At 50.6% G+C, this 21,708-nt stretch overlaps 1 protein-coding gene across 3 annotated transcripts in view; it reads left to right on the top strand.

Moving 5' to 3' along the window:
• Positions 1-21,708, top strand: part of ATP2C2 (ATPase secretory pathway Ca2+ transporting 2) — a 93,925-nt gene that overhangs the window by 38,949 nt on the left and 33,268 nt on the right. For 2 of the 3 annotated variants that reach the window (XM_032284570.1, XM_032284568.1), the window contains exons 4-11: positions 2,331-2,420; positions 4,131-4,166; positions 4,267-4,328; positions 9,230-9,338; positions 16,311-16,460; positions 16,552-16,620; positions 17,100-17,175; positions 19,729-19,795. In XM_032284570.1, coding sequence (XP_032140461.1) covers positions 2,331-2,420; positions 4,131-4,166; positions 4,267-4,328; positions 9,230-9,338; positions 16,311-16,460; positions 16,552-16,620; positions 17,100-17,175; positions 19,729-19,795 — 659 coding nt within the window. The remainder of the gene's footprint in view (positions 1-2,330; positions 2,421-4,130; positions 4,167-4,266; positions 4,329-9,229; positions 9,339-16,310; positions 16,461-16,551; positions 16,621-17,099; positions 17,176-19,728; positions 19,796-21,708) is intronic. The other variant, XM_032284569.1, reaches the window with a different exon arrangement.

Genomic DNA, 21,708 nt, shown 5'->3' on the forward strand with positions numbered 1-21,708 from the left:
TCACACAGCAGTGAGGAGCAGTGCAGAGAAGTGCAGCCAGGGAGCTGCACACAGAGCCCCTGCCCTTGCTAGCTGCTGCCACGGCACTGAATGAATGGCACACAATCAAATGCCTGGAAGCCACTAGGAAGAGGAAAGAAAATACTGCAATTGACATGGCTCCAAGTTCCAGTCTAGAAGTCTGCACCCCCTGCCACCTTCCTAGGACAAGCTCAGAAAGGCCCAGTGAACAGACAGGATTTTCCAGGTGTCTGATGGCAATTAGATGGTCTTAGATCCCCCTTTCCAGCCTTTTGCTTGCCCTTGGCCCCATCCCTGACCTCTCCCTCATTCATTCTCTGGCCCCTGGGCCGCCCCAGGCTTCAGCTGCCTTCCTATTGGCTCTGTGTTTATAGCTTCTTCAATTGGTCGATTCAGGAACCAATCACAGTCCTCCATGTAGCATCCTTAGTATCCACTCTCCTTGTGGTTCCCTCCCTGATCATGGCTCAGTTCTCAGTGTTCTGGGGATGTTCTTCCTGGGTGCATTTTGGCACCAAAATAGGTTTCTGGGTATGCAAGTGGCTCTGGGCAGCCCAGAAGCTTCCTAAAACTGCAGGGCTGAGAAGAGGCAGTGGAGGCTCCCGGAAGCTGGGGTTCAGGAAAGGAGGCTGAGACATGGACTGTGAGGGAGGAGCTCCCCTCTGCAGCTGGAGCCCTCTTCACTCTGCCCTGGCACCCCTTCCACTAGAACCCGCTCCCCCCACGTCCCCTCATTGTCCTCATTCCCCTCTGCCCTGTCAACCCACCATGAACAGCTTCCTTCACATCAAGGGTCTTCTTCCAGCCTCCAGCCAGAGTGCTCCCCAAAATAAAATCTCTAAAATTTCTTGAGAGCAGAGGACCTGCTCATTCATTTTATACCTTGTTGATTCAGCAATGTATCTGTGTGAATCCTCGTAGGACTGGATGGGAGCTCCTGATGGCTGGGTTTTCCTGCCCTGGATGAGTATACAGATTCTGTCTGCACTCGCTTACTAATTCCTTACATGTGTTGAGTTCTTGCCATGTGCCAAATGTTGCGACTCTCCTATCTTTCCCCCAGTAACAGGGAACTTACGACCTCACGAGGTAGCCCTGTTCCTCTGTGTCAGGAGTCTCACCAGTTGGAATTCCACCTTAGCACAACCTAAGGCTCTGGACGGGCTGGCTAGGTGGATGCTCTGGATAGGATGGCAGGGAGGCACTAGGCTGGTGCTCTGAGGAGGTGGCATCTTGGCAGAGACCTGAGTGAAGTGAGCAGAGAAGCTGTGTGAGGGTGTGGACAGAAGGCGTCGCTGGAGGGCAGGGTGCAGAGGTCCTGAAGGGACAGGAGCCTGGCGGCCTGGGAATCAAGGTTCCCAGACCTGGTCAATTATTATTTATTGTTATTATTATTCCTGGAATAGGGTTTCGCTTTGCTGTCCAAGCAGGAGTGCAGTGGCACAAACAGCCGACCAGTGTCAGCTTCCTAGGCCCCAGCGATCCTCCTGCCGTAGCCTTCTGAGTAGCTGGGATCACAGGTGCACACTACCATTCCTGGGTATCATTTTTTCATTTCTTTTTTTGTAAAGATAGGGTTTTGCCGTGCTGCCCAGGCTGGACTCACACTCCTGGGCTCAAGTGGTCCTCCCATTTCAGCCTCCCAAAATGCTGGGATTACAGCGTGAGCCTCTGCACCAGCCCATTAATATTTTAACTCTTCCTGATCCTGATCTGTGATCTGCCCTCTGAACCTGGTTTTATATGTTCGTGTTTCTTTCAGTCCTCTGGAAGACGCACTACCATGAGATGTCTCTGAAATGAAGGGGCAGACATATAAAACAAAGTACAAATCTTATCAGGAAGTTTTGGGAATAGCTGTTTTAAGGAGGAGGCTCACTGGATCTGCAGAGGCTGTTACAGGAGCAGGTTGGCCCTGAGTTTGGTGACTGGGGCGTGCAGGATTTGGGGAGCCGGTGTGGTGAGAGAGGGTCCCTGGCTGTGCTGAGCCAGGATTGGCATCTTGCTGAAGGTCCTGGCCTGGAGTGTCATGTAGATGTAGAGAGGTGAACTCAAAGGCAGGACCGAAGCCAACGTCTTGATGTGGACAATGTGACGACAACTCCCGGGGGGGTCACTGGGGTGGAGTTCCAGGCAGAGGAGGACCATTGCATAGGGACAGCCTCCCCAGTCCTTGGTCACCCTGGTGTTGACCTGGGCTGGAGCCTGGCTTCGAACTGAGAACCCCGCCACACACGCTTCTGCACGGTAAGAAACCCATCCCAGTTCCTGAGACTAAAGAACGTCCCCGCCGTGTATTTCCTCTTCAGTTTAAGAACCCCCTGATCCTGCTGCTGCTGGGCTCTGCCCTGGTGAGTGTCGTTACCAGGGAGTACGAGGATGCCGTCAGCATCACCACGGTGAGTTCCCCGACGGCGTTCGGCTCCCGGGTGGGCAGCCACAGGTCTGCTGAGTCTCTGCTTGTTATTATTATACAAATAAAAAGGGAGTTTGCTGTAGAGGGGGGAAAGGAACATGGAGAAGAAAGAAAGGAAAGCAAATCCCCATCCTTCTTTACCCCCATATCGAGGAGCCCTGGTTTATCTGGCCACCACTTGCTTGGTGGACGCCCAGGTGCTTCTGGGTCTTTGCGAGAGCAGTGCTGCAGGGAATTCCTTGCCCGTGACCCTGGGATGGGGGGAAATAGACACTGGGCTGTGGGTGTTTGCCTTCCAAAGAATAACACCCTTGATCCATTACCCAGAGATGACCACTGGGCACTCTACATTTTATTTTATTTAGATGAAATTCATGTAATAAAACACTGACTGTTTGACAGTGAACAATTCAGTGGAATTGAATACATTCATGCCATGGTGCAGCCACCACCTCTGCCTAGTTCCAGAACATTTCCATCACCCCAGAAGGAAACCCTGAACTCGCCAAGCAAACACTTCCTGTTTCCCTCCTGCCAGCCCTTGGCAACCACCCTATTCTGGACATGTCACAGAGATGGATTTAGACAATACATGGCCTTTCATGTCTGACTTCTCCGGGTAGCTTTTTTTCTTTCTCTTTATTTTTCTTTTTGAGACAGAGTCTTGCTCTGTTGCCCAGGCTGGACAGCTCACTACATGAGCTGAGCTCACTACAACCTCCGCTTCCCAGGTTCAAGTGATTCTCCCACCTCAGTGTCCTGAGTATCTGGGTTTACAGGTACCTGGCACCATGCCCAGCTAATTTTTATATTGTTAGTAGAGATGGGGTTTCCCTGTGTTGGCCAGGCGGGTCTTGAACTCAACCTCAGATGATCTGCCTGCCTTGGGCCTCCCAAATAGCTGGGATTATAGGTGTGAGCCACCACACCCGGCCTGAGCACCTTTTGAAGGGTATCATTGCCTTCTTGTTTCTGTTTGTTCAAGCTCGTGTTTTAAAATACAAACACAGACTCATTCTCCACGACGGAATTTGCTGTTTCCAATTAAAAGGGTGGGGTAGGCCAGGCACAGTGGCTCATGCCTATAATCCCAGCACTCTGAGCAGCCGAGGCAGGCAGATCACAAGGTCAGGAGATCAAGACCATCCTGGTCAACATGGTGAAACCCTGTCTCTACTAAAAATACAAAAAAATTAGCTGGGTGTGGTGGTGCAAACGTAGCTACTCAGGAGGATGAGGCAGGAGAATCACTTGAACCCAGGAAGCGGAGGTTGCAGTGAGCCGAGATCACACCACTGCACTCCAGCCTGGCGACAGAGCAAGACTCCATCAAAAAAAAAAAAAAGGCTTGGGTTAGATCCATGTCTGCTGTGGAGAAGGATGTTTGAAGCATGTTCAGTGAAAATGGCAGTTTATAAAAGAATATGTCCATATTATATGATGCAGTGCCTTAAGGGTGTCTACATAGAACAGTCTAGAAGGGAACTCCAAAATGTGCACCTCTGCGTAGTAGAATATAGTGTGAATTTTTCCCTGCTTTTCCGACTAGTTTATTTTCTAAACTTCTGCACTATGCACTTATTTTGCAAGAAGAACGGAAATGTATCATAAAAGAGAAGCCCCTCGCCCGCCACGCCCATTCCCTCTCTCACTGAGCCTCAGGCACCGACTCCCTTTTCCGTTGGCTCTCTAGGCAGTGCTCATTGTGGTCACTGTGGCCTTCATCCAGGTGAGTATTTCCCGAGGTCCCGGTCAGGGTAACCCGGGCAGGGCAGGAGCTTCGTGGAGTTCCCACCTCTGAACAGGACATCTGATGTGCCTCCTGCCAGGAGTACAGGTCGGAGAAATCTCTGGAAGAGCTGACCAAGCTGGTTCCTCCAGAATGTAACTGGTAAGTCAGGGCCTCCCTTAGACTTCTTGGCTCATTGGAGGAGCCAGGGAGCTGGAGAGTCTGGCAAATGTTTGGTGAAAGTTGTATCCTTGGTAGTGTCGAACTAGAGAGCCACATCTCACTGGGAGTTCTAAGGCCTGATCTCCGCCTGCCAACAGGTTGCTGTGTGTCCTTGGGCATGTCACTCAACCTCTGTGGGCCTCAACTCTCCCATCAGTGTCTAGATCAGGGTACCTAGCCTGAGGGCCACAGGTGGCGGGAGTGACTCTGGGAAGAGGGTATTCCACAAAGCCTGTGAAATCGTGTGTAGAACTGTGTACTTTTTCTAGGGAGAGGGTGTGGAGGTTTATTTGAATTCTCAACGAAGGGACTCAGGAGAGAGTAAGACCCAGGGCTTTAACAAGCTGAGGCATCAGAACATTGGCTGCAGCGTAGGGCACAGAGAGAGTGAGCTTGAGGAACTGCATGGCAGCCGTAACCGCCTCTCTCCTGCCCACACCTTTCCACGGTGCTGTTTGGTATTGCACGGCTCTTACCAAAGATGTTTAGCAAGGAAAGAGAAAAGATTCAAATGTCTGCCAGTATGACATGGACATTCTGCTTAGCCTAGCCCTGTGCAATAGAACTTGCAGGAAACATTCTGTTAATATCATCTGCTCTGTCCAATGTGGCACCTGACAAACTAAATTCTTTTTTTTTTTTTTTTTTTTTTTTTGAGTTGAAGTCTTGTTCTTGTTGCCCAAGCTGGAGTGCAATGGCACGATCTCAGTTCACTGCACCCTCCGCCTCCTGGGTTCAGCCAATTTTCCTGCCTCAGCCTCCTGAATAGCTGACATTATAGGCATCTGCCACTACACCTGGCTAATTTTTATATTTTTAGTAGAGATGGGGTTTCATTCTGTTCCCTAGGCTGGTCTCGAGCTTTTAACCTCATGTGATCTGCCTGCTGCAGCCTCCCAAAATGCTGGGATTACAGGTGTGAGCCAGCGCACCTGGCCAACAAGCTAGATTCTTAATGTTATTTAATTTTAATTTTTATTTAGATATGCACATGGACCTAGTGGCCACCGTATTGGGCAGCTCAGCTTAGAACATCTGCAGGGGCCCTTCTAGGAAGAGCTGCCATTGGTGGAGGAAGCTGGCAGGTCCAGGAGGGAAAATGGCTTTTTCTTTCTTCTTTTTTTTTTTTTTTTTTGAGACAGAGTCTGGCTCTGTTGCCCAGGCTAGAGTGCAGTGGCAGGATCTCGGCTCACTGTAACCTCTGCCCACCTCCTGGGTTCAAGCGATCCTCCTGCCTTGGTTTCCCAGCTTACTGGAAATACAGATGCATGTCACCACGCCCGACTAATTTTTTGTATCAGTTGGTGCAAAAGTGATTGCATTTTTTGGATTTTTAATTTTTAAACCTGATTGTGCGTGTGCGCGCACGTGTGTGTGTGTGTGGAGATGGGGTTTCACTGTGTTGCCCAGGCTGGGAATACAGTTCATTCTAAACTTACCTTTTAGCATTGCAGTGGTCCAAAAGCTCGTTCTACCTGTAGAAAATGAAATAAATGGCCGATGTCTTCTCCCAGCCCCTGCTAATATTGGTTGGGGTTGTTTCAGGCTGATTTCTCTTTCCCGAACATACGTTGCTACTCAAAGTGATAGAAAGTATCCCATGAGGCCGGGCGCGGTGGCTCACGCCTGTAATCCCAGCACTGTGGGAGGCTGAGGCGGGTGGATCACGAGGTCAAGAGATCGAGACCATCCTGGTCAACATGGTGAAACCCCATCTCTACTAAAAATACGAAAAATTAGCTGGGCATGGTGGCGCGTGCCTGTAATCCCAGCGACTCAGGAGGCTGGGGCAGGAGGATTGCCTGAACCCGGGAGGCGGAGGTTGCGGTGAGCCGAGATCGCACCATTGCACTCCAGCCTGGGTAACAAGAGCGAAACTCTGTCTCAAAAAAAAAAAAAAAAAAAAAATATCCCACGATTAGCTGGGCATGGTGGCTCATGCTTGTAATCCTAGCACTTTGGGAGGCCAATGCAGGTGGATCACCTGAGGTCAGGACTTCGAGACCAGCCTGGGCAACATGGTAAAAACCTGTCTCCACTAAAAATAAAAAAATAGCGGCCAGACATGGTGTCTCATGCCTTTTAGCATTGCAGTAATCCTATCACTTTGGGAGACTGAGGCAGGTGGTTCACCTGAGGTCACGAGTTCGAGACCAGCCTGACCAACATGGTGAAGCCCTGCCTTTACTAAAAATAACAAAAATTAGCTGGGTGTGGTGGCGGGTGCCTGTATATCCCAGCTACTTGGGAGGCTGAGGCAGGGAATCACTTGAACCCAGGACGCGGAGGTTGCAGTCAGCTGAGAGCCTGCCATTGTACTCTAGCCTGGGTGACACAGCGAGACTTCGTCAAAAAAAAAAAAAAAATTAGCTGGGTGTGGTGGTGGGCGCCTGTAATTCCAGCTACTTTGGAGGCTGAGGCAGGAGAATTGCTTGAACCCAGGAGGTGGAGGTTGCAGTCAGCCGAGATCGCTCCTGGTGACAGGAGCAAAACTCTGTCTCAAAGAAAAAAAAAGTTTCCCATGATCTGGGTTGCCTGGGAACAACTCAACACACCCTCTTGAGTCTCCAAGACCCATTTCCAGCATTTCCAAATAAATGGCAAGTCTGTATTTTCTGAAGGATAACTTTCAGGGAGAGTGGCACATATTGTGCCACTGAGCCATGGGGCCGCGGTGAGATGCGGTCCCACCTCTCAGAGTCAGCGTTCAAGGTGGGGTGTATAATACTAGGCGGAGAATGACGAAGGACCAAACAGGGACAAAAAGGGGATGCTATAGAATTGCCTCACACGTGGGTGTGAGTCCATTGTAAAAGGCCTGCAGACGCAGTGGCAACGTCTGGACTCCCAGGTCTCATGGACGGCGCTGTCAGAAATCCAGACGTGCGATGTCCTTAACTGAGCAAGCGGAAGCATACATGATTTATGTGATCAGAGGATCCGATCTTCAGCTTAAATATCAAGTCTTGGCCTTTCAGGTGACTAGTGTGCATTATTGATGTCTCCCCGTGAGGTTACTTCTGAAAGACGGTTTTATTTACAAAAACAGCAGTGTCGGGCAGCCCGGTGGAGTTGAAAGAGTGCTGAAGAGGTGGAGCCCACCTCTGAGTCCCTGAGACCCATTTCCCAGTCAGGGGAAACCCTGCCGTGTGGGACCCCTCCCTGTGGTACTCCATCCCGGGTGCAGCCATAAAATATTTATTGAGTACCTACTGTATGCCTGGGGAAAGGGCACTGAGGTCATACAAGTGGAAGAAATGAGGAGGCCTCAGCCTTTGGGGAGCTCGCATTCCTAACAAGGGACTACATAACGAGCCGCGGAAGAAACAAGATGATTTTGGAATTGTCCAGGTACACGAAAGCCAAAAGATACCCAAAGCCACCAAAACAAATAAAAATACATCACTGAGATGTAATAGTGACTGGTGGCAGGGTGAGGACAACCTAAACAGCTGTTGATCAGGCTGACATTTAGAGAGGAGGTGACATTTAAGTTGAAGCCTGAGGAACAGGAGCCAGCCATGGGAAGAGCTGAGGGAGCAGCAGGTAGATCTCTGATAGGTGCCCTTGGCTACAAGGAACAGAAAATCCAATTGCACAAACCCCAAGGAAACTATGTTGTCTCATAGCCAGGGATCTGAGGAGGGGCCTGTGGGGTCAGTTAATTCAGGAGAGCACCAAGGGCCTGGCCCTTTCAGCTCCTTACGCTGCCACCTCAGCTCACTGGGGTTGGGTTGGTTCTTGGCTTGCTCCCCTCATGGTCCCAGGATGGCTGCCACAGCTCCAGGCATCACAGCCAAACATGCAAAGGCCCTTTAGAAGAAGGGGGTGTGTGTGTATGTGCACACATGCAGTAAGGAAATATTTTCCCACAAGTCCCCAGCAAACATTCACTCATGTCTCACAGGCCAGTGTTGCATGATGTGCTGATACCTAAACTACTCATGGGCAGGGGTCTTAGCCAGGCATGACCCACTCCCTGGGGCACATGGCTATGGAGAGAGGGTGGATACCTGAACAAGATCAAATTCCATTAACAAGGAAGAGGGGAATGTCTGCTCCTGCATTCGAGGTCTGCAAAACCCCTGAGACCAGAAGGAGCCTGTGTGTTTAAGGGGGTGGCATGGAATGAGGCGGGAGCTGCAGGAGGCTGGCCTGCCCAGGGGGGGATCTTGGGGTTTGGTACCAAGGTCATGGGAAAGCTATTGGAGAGTTGGGAGCAGGAGGGAGTTGGGATCTGCTTGGGGCTTCTAAGAGCTCTCTGGCTGCCATATGCAGGATGGGTTGAAGGGCCCACGTGGGGGACAGGTGAGGAACGGTAGTGTGGGGGGAATTCCAGTTGGAGCCTGCACAGAAACACATCTGTAGTCTGAGGGCAGCTGGTCATGGCCCCGAGGGAAAGGAGATTCTGAGCTTCTTAGGCATTTAAGATGCTCCTCCCAGCTGTGACAAGGCTCTCCCACCCCTGACTTCCTGAGACATACTCTGCACCCTGAGTGCTGTGTGCTCTGAGGACAAAACTCTGCCGGATGCATTCGGAAGCTTTAGAACCACTGACTGGGACCCCAGGAGCCTCCCTGGGGCTTGTGGCCCCAGGCAGTTTTCCAGGCAGGATAAACACAGTGGCCTCATCTTTTAGGTGGGGCCCAGGAAAGCCCAGAAACCACATGCTTTCCTTAAAGTCTTTTAGGATGTGTTAATTTCAAAATAATCACGTCCTAAAGGCACAGGGTTGGTTTGTAATTAAAAGAAAAAAATGTGTTTCTATTCTCCTTGCTCAAATGCATCAAAGTGCGTAATGTCTGCATGGGTGATTTTGCTTTTTACCATGTCAAATGCAGCCTAAGAGAAGGGAAGCTCCAGCATCTGCTTGCTCGAGAACTGGTTCCTGGAGATGTGGTATCTCTCTCCATCGGAGACCGGATCCCTGCGGACATCCGACTCACTGAGGTGAGCAGTCCCAAACCCTTGTCGACGGGGTATTAGATTGGTTGCGGGTGTGGGGGGTCAGGGAGCAGACGCTTAGCTTATTGTAGGCGTGCATATTCTCTCTCATACACACGTTCTCAAACATACATGCACACGCACATGTATGCACACAAGACAGGAAGGAAGTTATCAGATAAGGGTGTCCTACGCGAAGACCCCCCCCCCAAACTGTATTTCTTTTTTTTTGAAGTGGATCTTGCTCTGTGGCCCAGACTGGAGTACAGTGGTGCCATCTCAGCTCACTGCCACCCCCACTTCCCGGGTTCAGGTGATTGTCCTACCTCAGCCTCTCGAGTATCTAGGCGCCTGCCACCATGCCCGGCTACTTTTTGTGTTTTTAGTAGAGACACAGTTTCACTATGTTGGCTAGGCTGGTCTCAAACTCCTGACTTTGTGATCTGCCCACCTCGGCCTCCAAAAGTGCCAGGATTAGGGGCGTGAGCCACCGCGCCTGGTCCAAGCCATATTTCATAATTTGTTATTCTCACTTTAAGCCTAACAAATTTTGTCTATGTGGTTTTCCAGTTTAAAGCAGGCGACAAGAACAAATTAAACTGAGGTGGGCTTGGGGAATGTCACAAGAGTTGCCTCTCAAAACAAATACCCAAATGTTAGAAGTGATATTAGAGGCAGGTGGATCACCTGAGGTCAGGAATTCAAGACTAGCCTGGCCAACATGGTGAAACGCCATCTCTATTAAAAAAAAAAAATTATTAGCCAGGTGTGGTGGTGTGCACCTGTAATCTCGGCTCCTCAGGAGGCTGAGGCAGGAGGATCACTTGAACCCAGGAGACAGAGGTTGCAGTGAGCCGAGACCACATCACTGCTCTCCAGCCTGGGCAGGAGAGTGAGAAGCACATGCCTTTAGAGTAGCGAGGTTTGGGGACGTTGGCTGTGGGGCAAGCTTTGTGGGTCTCTGGGTTTCACAGAGCCATGCCTGGGACACTCTGCTGAGATTATCCTGGGTTCTCAAGAGGTTAAATCAAGTTCAACATGATTTGTTGATGGGAGTAATCTATTTCAAGAATCTGTCCAAGAATGTGTAAGGACTGTTCACAGCTTTGCATGATGAAGGATTAAGCACAGATTATCTGCCTGATTTATTTACTGATGGGATGTGTTCTCAGAAACTGAAGGATCAAGGACCTGCTGTTAAAAGGGCAGTGTCAGGGAAGGGGATGGAGCCGCTCCCTGGGGCCTGCGTTTGCAACATTCCCAACCTGTCTGTGAACTAGGCAGTGGCCAGAGCCACCTTATGTGTGGCCACTTGGACGTCGAGCCTCTCTTTCCTGACCACCTCTGCCCACATTTCCAGGCAGGGCAGGGATAGGGTAGTGGACGTTCAGGTGCCACGGTGAAAGAGGGCTCGCAGTGCCCTTTGCTGCACCAGAAATAGATCTTTTGTGGCCCCCGCCTCTCCCCGTGTTCAGCTCCAGCAGTCAGTGTGTGACCCCAAGTCTGGGGTGCATGGATCCGGTCAGAGGGACCACTGTCGGTGGTCAGTCCCCACCTTCAAGGAGGACGAGGGCAGCTGGTGTCACATTTTCCACTTTTCTCCAGAGAGGGGGGTCCTAACAGGAGATGCTCCAGACGCCAGGCGGTCCGTGAGAAAGACACAGGTCCCCACAGGTGCTGGTGCAGAGGCAGAGAGAGGCCATGTGAGAGGTGCCCAGGGACCTGCGGCTGGGCATTAGCCTAGGCTTGAGCCCTGGGTCCATCATTCAAAGCCTTGTGACCAGCTGGGCGCTGTGGCTCATGCCTGTAATCCCAGCACTTTGGGAGGCCGAGGTGGGTGGATCCCCTGAGGTCAGGAGTTTGAGACCAACCTGACCAATACAGTGAAACCCCATCTCTACTGAAAATACAAAAATTAACCGGACGTGGTGGCGCACACCTGTAATCCCAGCTACTCAGGAGGATGAAGCAGGTGAATCCCTTGAGTCCAAGAGGCTGAGGTTGCAGTGAGCCAAGATTGCACCACCGCACTGCAGCCTGGGCGACAGAGTGAGACTTTGTCTCCAAAAAAAAAAAAAAAAGCTGTGTGACCTTTAGCAAGTTACTTAACCTCTCTTTGCCTCAGTTTTCTCATCTGCAAAATGGGGGCGGTGGTGATGCCCACAGGATACTTGTGAGGATTAAAAATGTTCAGAGACACCAAGCGCTGAGAACGGTGTCTGGCATGGGGGGATGAGAGGTGAGCGCCAGGCTGCCATTGCTGCAGTGCGTGTTGGGAGTCAGAGAACCCTGAACCCCGCTCCTGGGGGTGACTTGGGGAAGGAATTCACCTCTCTGAGCTTCGATCTCCTCATCTCTCAAAGGCGCTGGTGCTGGTTTCCGTTTCACAGGGTTATTGGGAAGACGGAACAAGCTATGACCTGTGCCATGCTTAGCATGTGCCTTTCATGCGGCTAACAGTCCAGATACTAGTGATTGCTTTTCTTTTTGATTATCAGTCTGGTCTATATAACGGTTCTTTGAAGCAGCTTTTTAGGCCCCAGATAACGTCCTTACTGCTTCAGTTGGCTTTCTCTCTGTCCTGCTTATATTAAATTAAACTGTGGCTGGCTACAGGGGCTCACCCCTGTAATCCCAACACTTTGGGTGGCCAAGGCGAGCAGATTGCTTGAGCCCAGGAGTTCAAGTCCAGTCTGGGCAACATAGCAATACCTGATCTGGACAAAAAATATTGTACCTGTGTATTCATATCATGAAGTTTATTTTAAGGCGACTAGCTGTGAACACTCTGGGTTTCCCTGGTGGTATTTTACAATTCCACTGAACAACCAACACCTTTGTCTGTTCAGTGGAAAGTCCTTATCAGCTATTCAGCTCCGAGATCCAGGACTACTTCAAATGTACATTTCCAAACCATTTAGGTCCAGCAGGTTCGGCAGGAAGCAGTGAGCCCAAGGAAGCTCTTTAAGTAATAGTCCCTTTCGCGCAGTATATGAGGTCCCAGAACGTTTTTGCCCTTTCCCAGAGTTGAAACAGAGGAAGCCCTCCGTCAGGCTGAGCTGGCACAGCCAGCAAAGCTGGGTTACTGGTCATACCTTCTATCCACCCACCTCTTAAAAAAAAAAAGGGGAATTGGGTTGGCGGTGACAGGATGCCAAGCGTCGCTTTGTCTTGGAGGTGGGCAAAAGCCCTGCGTGTGGGGGACGGGGGTGAGCCCGCCACTGTTCCCCTGTCTTCAGGCTGGGCCCACCTCCTTGGTGGCCATGGGTTCTGTGGCCCCGACTCTGTTCTTGCCCTGTCCAAGTTCTTCCCTCACCCCTCCCTGGCCCTTACCTGAGATTGTGCCCTGGGAGCCTGGGAGGTCACCGGCAGCCCCTCCTGCCCACCTGCCGAACACACACACAACCAGCTTCCCGTCTCTTGGTCTAGAGGATCCAGCTCAACTTCTGCCTGCCTTTACTTTTCTCATGTAAAGATGACAAATATTTTTCGGTATATCAGGTCTGTGCTAACAGATCAGTCTATAAGGTCTGTATGAAAATTGCCTCATTTCATTTCCAGCACTGTGACTTTTCCTCCTTGTTATTTTACTACATGGACACAGCAGCCCAAAGAGGTTGTGTGGCCCCACGAGGTCACATGCCAGTGGGCGGTGGAGGGGGACTGGACCCTGGGCCTCTGCTCCACAGCCCATGTCCTTACCTGCAGGACGTTTTCTCTCTCCCTGTGAGCAGCTGTTGAGACTGGTCCTGGCGCGGCCTCTCCCCCGGGTTTCCTCTGTGTAGCTGTTGACTGCAGCTCCTGTGGCAAATGACCACTTACTTAGGGGCTTAAAACAAGGCGAAGGTATGGTCTGACCTTCTGGGGGTCAAAATTGAAATTGATTTCATTGGGCGGAAATCAAGAGTGTCAGAGTGTTATCAGGGTCCAGGCACAGTGGTGCACTCCTGTAATCCCAGCACTTTGGGAGGTTGAGGAGAGCGGATTACCTGAGGTCAGGAGTTTGAGACCAGCCTGGACAACATGACGAAACTCCGGTCTCTACTAAAAGTACAAAAATGAGCTGGGCGTGGTGGCATGCGCCTGTAGTCCCAGCTACTCAGGAGGCTAAGGCAGGAGAATCACTTGAACCTGGGAGGTGGAGGTTGCAGTGAGCCAAGATCTCACCACTGCACTGCAGCCTGGGTGACAGAGTAAGACTCCATCTTAAAAAAGGGGGGAAAAAAGGTGCTATCGGGGCCATGCTCCTCCACAGGCTCCAGGGGAGAAGCCGTTTCCTGGCCTCTCCCAGCTCCTAGAAGCCGCCTGCATTCCTTGGCTCATGGCCCCCTGTCCCCACACCACTCTACTTCTGTTACCACATGTCCCTGATGTCAGACATTCTCCAGCCCTCCTGCCTCCCCCTCCCTTATAGGGATCCTTGTGATCTCACTGGCCACCCCCCGCCCGCCCCCAGTCACCCAGATCAAGGTCCCCTTATCAAGGTCCTACAGTTAACCGCATCTGCAAAGTCTCTGTCACCACATCAGAGAACGCATTTCCAAGTTCTGAGGCTTAGGATGTGGATCACGGGAAAGCTCGGGGGTTGGGGACGTTATTCAGCAGGCCACTCTCGGGCCCCTCTCCAGGTCCCCTCCCTCCTCCTTTCCTGCCTTGGGGCCCCCAACCCCATTCCCCATCCACATCACTCATTCATTCCACAAGTATTTCCCGAGCACCTACCATATTCCAGGCCCTGGGCTGGGTGCCAAGGACACTGTGCAGGAATCGGACCTGGTCCCGGTGCTCATGAGTTTATAGCCAGACCTAAATCTACTCATAACAAGCACTGTTCCAGGACTGCTAAGGGACCCATGAGTGAAAGTACTGGGAATCCTGGATATATGAAATGAGACAGACTTGCCTGGCCTGGTGCAGTCAGGCAGGGCTTCCTGGAGATAGCAGCTTTTGGCAAAAATCAGTTGTTTTAGGCAAAGGAGGCCCAAGCTACTTGTCTCACTCTGACCTAGAAGCCTGATAAGTTGTTGCTTTCAGCCGCCATGGGGGTGCTTGAAGCCCCCTCCCCAGCACATGTGAGTCACCCTGTCTCCCAGAGGCCTCCACTCCTGTCCCTCCTCCCAGGCCTTCCCCCCACAGCCTCTTCTGAGGGGCCTCCCTCCCTGCTCTGTGCACGTTGGTGTTCGTTCCAGTGCTGGCCTGTCGTCAGTCCCTCCCCGTCCTCCATGGAGCATCGTGAATTCTATCCCATTCACTGCTGTATTCCCAGTGCTCAGAGGAGTCCCTGAGATGGAGTTTCACTTTTGTTGCCCAGGCTGGAGTGTAATGGCACGATCTCGGCTCACTGCAACCTCCACCTCCCAGGTTCAAGTGATTCTCCTGCCTCAGCCTCCTGAGTAGCTGGGATTATAGGCACCCACCAGCATGCCCGGCTAATTTTTGTATTTTTAGTAGAGACGGCGTTTCACTGTGTTGGCCAGGCTGGTCTTGAACTCTTGACTTTAAGTGATCTGCCTGCCTCGGCCTCCTAAAGTGCTGGGATTACAGGCATGAGCCAATGCAACCCGCCTGACCTCGACAGTTTTGAGGAGCACCAGCCAGGTATTTTCTAGAATATTCCTTGAGCCTCCTTCAAAGATTTTCCCCAGCATCACTCAGTAACTTCTTTTTTTTTTTTTTTTTTAATAAACACAGGGTTTCACCATGTTGGTCAGGGTGGTCTTGAACTCCTGACCTCAGGTGATCCACCCGCCTTGGCCTCCAAAGTGCTTGGATTACAGGCGTGAGCCACCACACCCGGCTCAGTGACTTCTTATGCTTCATTGTCCAGAGCTGGACCCGTGGGAGCCACAGGAGGCAGGAACGTGGCCGTGCAGCAGGGCCTGGCCTCCCCAACACTGTGGGGTCCATTAGGAAGGAAGCGGGGAGACAGGCATTGCCTGGACAAGTGGTGGCCCCTGTCATTCTTGGGGACTGAGATCCTATGGCAGTGCACATATTTAAAAGATTATTACTAAATTTAAACATTTTTAAATTATAGAGAAGTCACAGGCCCCTGTTTGGGAATCACTGATCTAACTGGTTCACTGGCGCTTTGTGGAAGATGGCTTCCCTCTAGGTTGGTGTTACATCCCTACGTGACCAGGTCCCAAGGGTTAGGCCCACCCTAGCCCCACTCTGTGAACTTAGAGGCGTCTGGCTTGGTTCTGGCCCCGGGAGCCTCACCTTGGGAGTGATGCGTGCTAAGTGTGAGGTCAAGTTGTGGTTTTGCAAGATGGTTAAGAGTATAGTTTCTGGAACCAGAGCGTTGGTTCAAATCTCTGTTCTGCCGCTAACTAGCTGTGGAAACTTGAACAAATTACTTAATCCCTCCATGCCTCAGTTTCCCCATATGCAAAATGGGGACGATAATAGCATCTTTCATTGGGGGTGGCGAAGTCTGACAGCTAAGCCTTGCGGGGAGCTTAGCACAGGGTTTGGCACATAGTCTGTATTCTGCAAATGTCAGGACCTCCCTTCCTCTTCCCAGGGAGTGTGGGTGTCTCTGCCTCCCGGTCTGTGTTTCCGGTGATAATATTGCCGTAGACTCTGATGGAATAGGCCGGTTCAGGGACTGTGTGGGAGCCGCACAGCTGGTACAGGCATCTCCAAGGTGAAGAGTGGACTGCCTGTGAGGGCATGCACACAGGTGTTTTGAAAGATATTTCCTAAAATAACCATCGCTTTTGTTTTTTTTAGATTGTATCCAAATTTCAAACAATATTTAGAGAAGGTATGAGGCTTTTAAGTTTGTAAGAGGGGCCACTCTCTGAAAGCGTTTCCAACCCTGAAGGACCCAGAGGCCATTGTTGTGACACTCATTCCGAGTTCCCTGTGTTCTGTGTTTCATGTCCATTGAGGTGCTGGTCCCATTTTGTGCTTTTAACACCAATTCCTGGGGTGACAGGGAGATTCCACAGGCTTTTCCCCTTGCTCTCCTAGGTCACGGACCTGTTGGTGGATGAATCCAGTTTCACCGGGGAAGCCGAGCCATGCAGTAAAACAGACAGCCCCTTGGCAGGCGGCGGGGACCTCACCACCCTGAGCAACATTGTCTTCATGGGGACCTTGGTGCAGTATGGGAGGGGCCGGGTAAGCCCTGGGGCTCTGAGGTCTTGGGCTCCCATAACCCACAGACTCCCTGCCGTTACATTTCATACTTCTCTTTCTCTCCTGGACACAGGGGGTCGTGATTGGAACAGGGGAAAGCTCTCAATTTGGAGAAGTGTTTAAGATGATGCAGGCTGAAGAGGTAAGGGGCAGGAGGGGGCTGTGGGATTTTTGAGTTTGAGATGATTATAGGCAAATAATACCAGCCCTGCCTACTCCTTAGGAATGAGGGGCATGTGGTTAATGTGAGTATACTTTTTAAAGATTTAATTTTTTTTATATACAGACAGGGTTTCGCCATGTTGCCCAGGCTGGTCTCGAACTCCTGAGCTCAGGCAGTCTATCTGTCCACCTCAGTCCCCCAAAGTGCCAGGATTACAGGCGTGAGCCACCACACCTGGCCTCTTTTTAAACATTTAAGACATTCGTTAGCATTTTCATAAAGATAACAGCTTTCAGACAGTAACATGCACAGATCTTCAGTTAAGAAGTCAATGAATGTTGACATATGTGTACCCCATACTCACTCAAGCTGTAGGATGGCAAGGTGAAGACATTTTGAACAAAGGCAGGCAGAAGCTGGGCTGTTGTCCAACTAACCCATTGTGCTCACCCTTTCAGACACCTAAAACTCCTTTGCAGAAAAGCATGGACAGGCTAGGAAAGCAACTGACACTCTTCTCCTTTGGCATAATCGGTGAGTGAAGCAGTTTCCATACCGGGTTCTAGGAATAAGGTGTAAATGCTCTGCAGGTGGAAGGGAGACATCACGGGGTGGCCACCATGGCCGTTTCTCAAATATCTTGCTACTCAGCTGAATAAGGCCTGGGGATTGGGATCAGAGGTGGTCCAAAAGCAACAAGAGCTTTCTGTATAGTTGGACCAGGCTGACTGCTGTAAGAAGCAGCCCCTACATTTTCTTGGCTTAATATAGTAAACGCTTGTTCCTTGCTCATGCCACAGTCTGTGGGTATTCCTGGTCCACTGGTTCTCCTGGATAGCTCCCTTATAAGCACTGACTTGTTGCTCTGTCTTCCTCTGGGTCCTTGGAGGCCATACTTCTGTTCAGCCAGCAGACGGTGAAAGAGGGAACATGGAGGCTTGTGGGGGGACCTTTTTAAGGCCTACACCAGGAAGCAGAATCATCAATTTGCCCATCTTTTATTGGCCAGAATGGAGTCACGTGGCCTATGTAACTGCAAAGGAGACTGGGAAATGTAGTTTAGCTGTGCGTTCAACCATATTTCTATGCTTCTAAGCAGCCTGTGCCTGGGCTGGGACTTCCTGACCTTTGGTAACATGCTCAACAGCATTGACATAATACTGCAGCCCTGAATCTAGATCTTAAGCCTTAACATCCCCATGGTGCTGCCCAGTCCCTTCACAAGCTTCTTCCTGCTGTTTCCAGCTCTGGCCTTGCTTCTGTGTCCTTTATTCCAGCCTTAAGGATTAAACAGTGCCTGGCCTCTAATAGATAGATTCTCAGGAAACATTTGTTGAGTGAAAAATTTAAACAAGGAATAAAGCGACAAGCCACTGCCTATAGCACGTGCAATAATGAGGAAGGTGCTGGTGAGTGTGGCCGAAACTGTGGAGCCAGAGAACGGTCTTGGGAGAAACAGATTATGTAAGCCCGTGTTTCTGTAGTTAAATTAGAACTGAAACTGACATGTCCACAGCAAGGCCTGTGATACTACTCAGACTTTTTTTTTTGAGTTGGAGTCTTGCTCTGTTACCCAGGTTGGAGTGCAGTGGTGCAATCTTGGCCCACTGCAACCTCCACCTCCTGGGTTCAAGTGACTCTCCTGCCTCAGCTTCCTGAGTAGCTGGGATTACAGGCGTGTGCCACCATGCCTGACTAATTTTTGTATGTTTGGTAGAGACAGGGTTTTGCCATAGTGGCCAGGGCTGGTCTTGAATTCCTGGCCTCAAGTGATCCACCCACCTTGGCCTCCCAAAGTGCTAGGATTACAGGCTTGGGCCACCACGCCTGGCCTTTTTTTTTTTTTTTTTTTGAGAACTGCTCTAGCAGAGGGAGAGTTTGAAACTCAGTCCCATGGACCCCCTAGAAGGCCCAAGGGCAGGTGCAGGGAAGCAACGCCATGCTTGTCAGTACTTCTAGGGGAAAGTAACATTTGCCTTTTGTCCCGTGTTGTAAATACTCTCTGCTTGGCCATTTCAAGCTACTAATATGTAGATACTGAACAGGGATTTTGGAAGAGATGATCATAGTTGATTCTTGTGAGCCCCTGTGAGGAATCTCCAGCCTTCTACTATGGGAAGGCCACGAGGGTGGGGTAAGTTCCCAGCGGGAGTGGCTCCAGGCTCACTGCCTCAGCCCTGCTTCCAATAGCGCTCTCCCTGCTCATCTGTTTCATTTGAGTTCATTTGGGCTCTGGCTAAGATTTCAGCTGATGACTGAGTTTAATAGCTAATTGTAGGATGCCCAAAACAAAACTACCAGATACTGTGGCAGCCCCGTCCTCCAATACACATATGCACACACACCACTACCACCCAGCAGAAAACATCCCTGGCTCCCTGTCCCCGGCAAAGCAAAGGTGATGTTCTTTAGCAAGCTCTCCAAGGGTGTCACCCGGCAACCCCACCCACCTTCCCAGTCCCTGCTCACTCCTTCTGATAATGATGGCAACAAGAGTTAACGATTAGGCTGGTGTTTGCTGTGACCCAGGAGCTATGCTGAGCACAGACTGCCTTGAGGGTCTATCTGTGATCACCTCCCTGTCCCCTACACCTAGGGAAGTTCCTGGTGCTCAGTAAATATTTGGTAAATTATTGATGAAGGAAAATGGAAATGGAGTATGTTTAGTCGTGAGTGCCACAGAATAAAATAATTTTAAAAAAACAGTGGCCCATCTGCCCATCACAGGAGCAGCTGCCTTGGCCACACCAAACACCACACAGGGGCGTGTCCTGGATACACACAGCAGGTGGGAAACTTTGGGAATAAGATGTAAATGCTTGCGTACAGTCCAAAATAAATGAATCAGGTCTTTAACTTAAACTTGGCTTGGACCTTTCCTGAGAAAGTAAGACCAGGTTTTTTTTTAGGTGTAAACGTATCTCCCTTAGAGAGAAAAAAGGAGAGGCTTTGAAAGTGTTTGAGGTTATCAGTGGTTTCTCTGTGCATGTGTCCTGTAAACTCTTTAAGGAAGTGGGTTCGAATTGCCTCCAGGCATCAGCGTGAGCTGTGCATATGGAGATAAGGTCGTTTTTTTTCTCTTCCCAGGTCTCATCATGCTCATTGGCTGGTTGCAAGGGAAACAGCTCCTCAGTATGTTCACGATTGGGGTCAGGTAAGGATGCTGTGGCCACCCTTTCTTGCCAGGGTGGTAATGAAGCAGGATCGGCCTCGAAAAACGGACCTTTCAAACACTGGGAGGGAAGAGGTGTTTATGATTATATTATTACTACTATTATGGCCGGGAGCCAGGCGACAATTTGTCTAAATGACCAAGCTCGTCTAACCAAGAGAAGCTCTGTCTATATAGGCTTACGCTGTAGATATTACACATGAAAGAATCTTAGGTTTACAGCCTTAGAAATTACAGGTGAAAGGGTCCTGGGTTTACAGCTTTAGAAATCACAAATGAAAGGGTCTTGGGTTTACAGTTTTGAAATCACATATGAAAGGGTCTTGGCAGATGGAGGAGTGGGGTGGAGTTTTGATCTTGTTTAAGTAAAAACAATGTCTTCTGGAGAGACTCCCCCACACCATGCCTGCTATTTACAGGAAGGTGATTTAGGAGGCACCAGATGGCCAACCTTTTCTTTTATTGAAATGCAGTGTGGAAGTCAAGGGGGAGGTGATCCTAGACGCCTGGGTCTCCTTCCTCAGTAAATGAACTCTGAAACCTTCCCTGCAGCAAGAGAAGTTGGGGAGGCTGTGGAACAGGAAGGTTTGGGGAAGGTACATCCCTGTCACCCAAACCCCACTCTCCCAATAGCACGCGCTCCGACCTCTCCGACCGGTGCCGAGTACCTAGTGAATGCTTGCAAAATGAATCAAAGCATACGATCTGGGGCAGGAGGTCCCTTTTGTATTAGGCTGTTCTTGCATTGCTAAAAAGAAATACCCGAGGCTTGGTAATTTCTTAAGAAAAGAGGTTTAATTGGCCCGTGGTTCTGCAGACTGTACAGGAAGCATGGCGTCTGCTCAGCTTCTGGAGAAGCTCCAGGAAGTTTCCAATCAAAGCGGAAGGGGAAGGGGAGCAGGCATATTACCCGGCAAGAGCGGGAGCCAGAGATGGAGGGAGGGGAGGTGCCACCGGCTTTAAACAACAGGATCTCACAGGAACTCACTGTAGCAAGGACGGCTAAACCATTCATGAGGGATCCGCCCGTCATCCAGTCTCCTCCCACCTCCATCACTGGGCTTATGTTTCAACTTGAGGTTTGGGTGGAGGCACACATTCAAACTGCATCACCTTTCTTCTCACTCTTTGCCTGGGATTTTGGGTCATTCTGGCTAAGAACAAGGACCCCAGAGCCAGCCTGCCTCTGTTGAAATTCTGCCCCTGCCACTTGCTGGTTTTGTGACCTCCAGCAAGTTTCTTAGCTCTCTGTGCCTCCTCTGAAAACTGGGAATGGTCATATACCCTCTCCTTGGGTGGCTGACGGGATTAAAGGAGTTGGTCCGCGTGAGTGCTCACATGACATATGGTGAATAATGGATGTTAGCTCTTGTAACTAGTTTAGAACTCGATCCAAGTCCTTGTTTTACAAAGGAGGCTATCAGAGAGGCAATGGGCGTGGAACCCATGGCCACACGGGGCACACAGGGCTGGGAGTCAGGGCATTTGATGCTGCTAAGTCCAGGGGACCCGCCCTTCTACAAAGTGATTCTCTTAAGTCCTCCCAAGCCCTGGGTCCTGGTGGCCGAGACGGGGAGAAGCATGGGCAGCCCAGCTTTGTGCTGTGGTGTGACTTTGTCAGTAGCTCTTCCATGGCTATTTGCTAAGGCGAGAGAAGCAGAGGGCCAGGGATGGTCACTAACTGGGTGTGTCCCATTGGAAGAGAGACTGGGGGCTTTTCCAGGGCTCGGAGGAACCAACGCATGCCTAGGCTCACGTCAGGCCCAGTGGTTCCCAGAGGGTAACGCACATGCTGCTGGTATCTGCAAGATGCTTTTAGGTGACGTGGAAAATTATTTTACTGTCTGTTGTGTGTGTGTGTGTGTGTGTGTGTGTGTGTGTGTGTGTGTGTGTGT

Source organism: Sapajus apella, unplaced genomic scaffold (assembly GCF_009761245.1).
Source record: "Sapajus apella isolate SASKATOON/1434 unplaced genomic scaffold, GSC_monkey_1.0 scaffold15, whole genome shotgun sequence".
Taxonomy (NCBI): Eukaryota; Metazoa; Chordata; class Mammalia; order Primates; family Cebidae; genus Sapajus; species Sapajus apella.